Source organism: Austrofundulus limnaeus, unplaced genomic scaffold (genome assembly GCF_001266775.1).
Source record: "Austrofundulus limnaeus strain Quisiro unplaced genomic scaffold, Austrofundulus_limnaeus-1.0 Scaffold77, whole genome shotgun sequence".
NCBI classification, from domain to species: domain Eukaryota; kingdom Metazoa; phylum Chordata; class Actinopteri; order Cyprinodontiformes; family Rivulidae; genus Austrofundulus; species Austrofundulus limnaeus.
The window spans coordinates 250441-252310 of NW_013952479.1; the positions used below are offsets into that span (position 1 = coordinate 250441).

A 1870-nucleotide genomic window follows, 5' to 3' on the forward strand; every position below is an offset into this window, starting at 1 on the left:
CCCCCCCACCCCACGCACACACATACAAACACACACATGTTGAAATGGGTGGGACAGAAGCAGAAGGAGGTTCTTAAAGAGACAGAGGCCAATTTCAAGGTGTTTAGAAATGGAAATGATGAGAAGATAAGTTTATTGTCTATTTAAACATAAAAACAGCATTTTAATAACAGCTAACGATAACATAGAAACTTTATTATAGTATATTATTTAAATGTATGCCTGAGAAACACGTAATATTGCCCCTTTAAACAATTATGTGCTGTGGATGGTAACTGGGGAAATATTTTCTTAGTTTTATACTTATAAATTATTTTATTTTATTGTAATTAGTTTATACAAAACTTTTTCCTGTGTTTTGTCATAATTGACTAAATGCAAAATCCCAATTATTCAATGAACAAAAATTGGTATTGGCAATATTAGTCATTTATATTCTTTGTATTGGATCAATACCAAAAGTCCCAGTGTCTTTTAGGTTGTATTTTTTTTATTCAGAAAGTGTGATCTTTTATGTATGCAGTCCTGTGATAGATTGGAGATCTGTCCAGGTTGTGCACCCCCCTCTCACCCAGTGACCACTGGAGATAAGCAGCACCTCCCTGTAACCCTGCTTGGAAAAGCATGGAAAGGAAAAAGGAAGCACGCGGACACAAAAATAAATTTAGGCAAGATTGCCATCTTGGTGTATTTTGAGAAAGAAAGAAATTCTTTAGTTTAACTCATGAAATAGTCTTTATTCAACTGCAAAGGTTTGATGCTGGAGTTACATACACGTCTGTGGATCAAGAGACCCGTGGGTTGCTATTAAAAAAGGATCCCTAACAACATCTGCTGTGCTTTACAAATGTTCTTTTTCTGGCAAGCTTGATGATAAGTCTCAACCAATCTGCAAATTCCCCAAACACAGCAAATGCATGTGTAGAATAAATAGGAGCTCAAAAGCTGTAATGAACTGTTGCAGCTTTTTTTCATCCATTTTCTTCCTCTGTGCTTAAGCAGTTTAGGGAAGAATAAACATCAAACGCATGTTGAGGAATACATAACATTAAATTAATACAGTAAAGTTGTTCCCACAGTACAACTGAAGAACTATATTCACTGAGTTTGAAGTTGTACTGAGAAAATATCAGACGCATTTCCAATAACTATATACTGCATCGTGGTTGCATACGTACAGTATATGACACCCACACGTACACAAAGCAGCAGAACTCACCAGAACAGATTTATTGTTTTAGGTGTGTGTGTGTGTGTGTGTGTGTGTGTGTGTGTTTGGCCGGCCTGGTTCTTGCTACTTGGTGCCACCAAGTAGCAAGAACCAGGCCGGCCCAGGGTTCTAGCTTCAATGACCTAGCTTCCCTGGCAACTAAGATGAAGGCAAACATGGAGAAGTGGTTTGGCTGCTTTCTTGATCACACTGATTCTAAGTTTTCACCCCTCATTGCTGCTGCTTGCTACCTCGACCCAACAGTTGCACCTGAAGCACTCCTTGAAAATGATGACGAGCAAAGTGAGGCACTTCTGGGAAAAGCAGAAGAGTACATAGCTCAGTTGGTGCCACCTGTTTTACAGGAAGATGAGGCAGAAGATGAGAAGCCAGGGGAAGAGGGAGAGGAGGAATCCAAAGAGGGACCACAGAGAAAGCGGCCCAGATTCAAGTTTTTGTCTAGTCGGCCATCCAGATCTGGCTTCTCAAAGCCGTGCATCATGCAGGAAATGAAGAAATTCAAGGAGCAGCTGTCACAGCCTACAAACCAAGAGACTGCCCTTGATTTTTGGGCTGCACTGATATGAACCAGTCTTTGAACTCTGAATTAATGCCAAACTCAAAAACAGTTTTACAGATTTTATTGTTAATGTGCAAGGC

The 1870-nt window shown here is 39.7% G+C and overlaps 1 protein-coding gene across 1 annotated transcript; it reads left to right on the plus strand.

Annotated features, from left to right (window-relative positions):
- Positions 1 to 1335: 1335 nt before the first annotated feature.
- LOC106519434 (zinc finger BED domain-containing protein 4) lies at positions 1336 to 1789 on the plus strand (the record flags this gene model as incomplete). The annotated part of the gene is given in 1 exon segment (XM_014011122.1): positions 1336 to 1789. A coding segment is annotated over 1 exon segment (454 nt), but the record flags the coding sequence as incomplete, so codon positions are not given.
- Between the last annotated feature and the right edge of the window lie 81 nt (positions 1790 to 1870).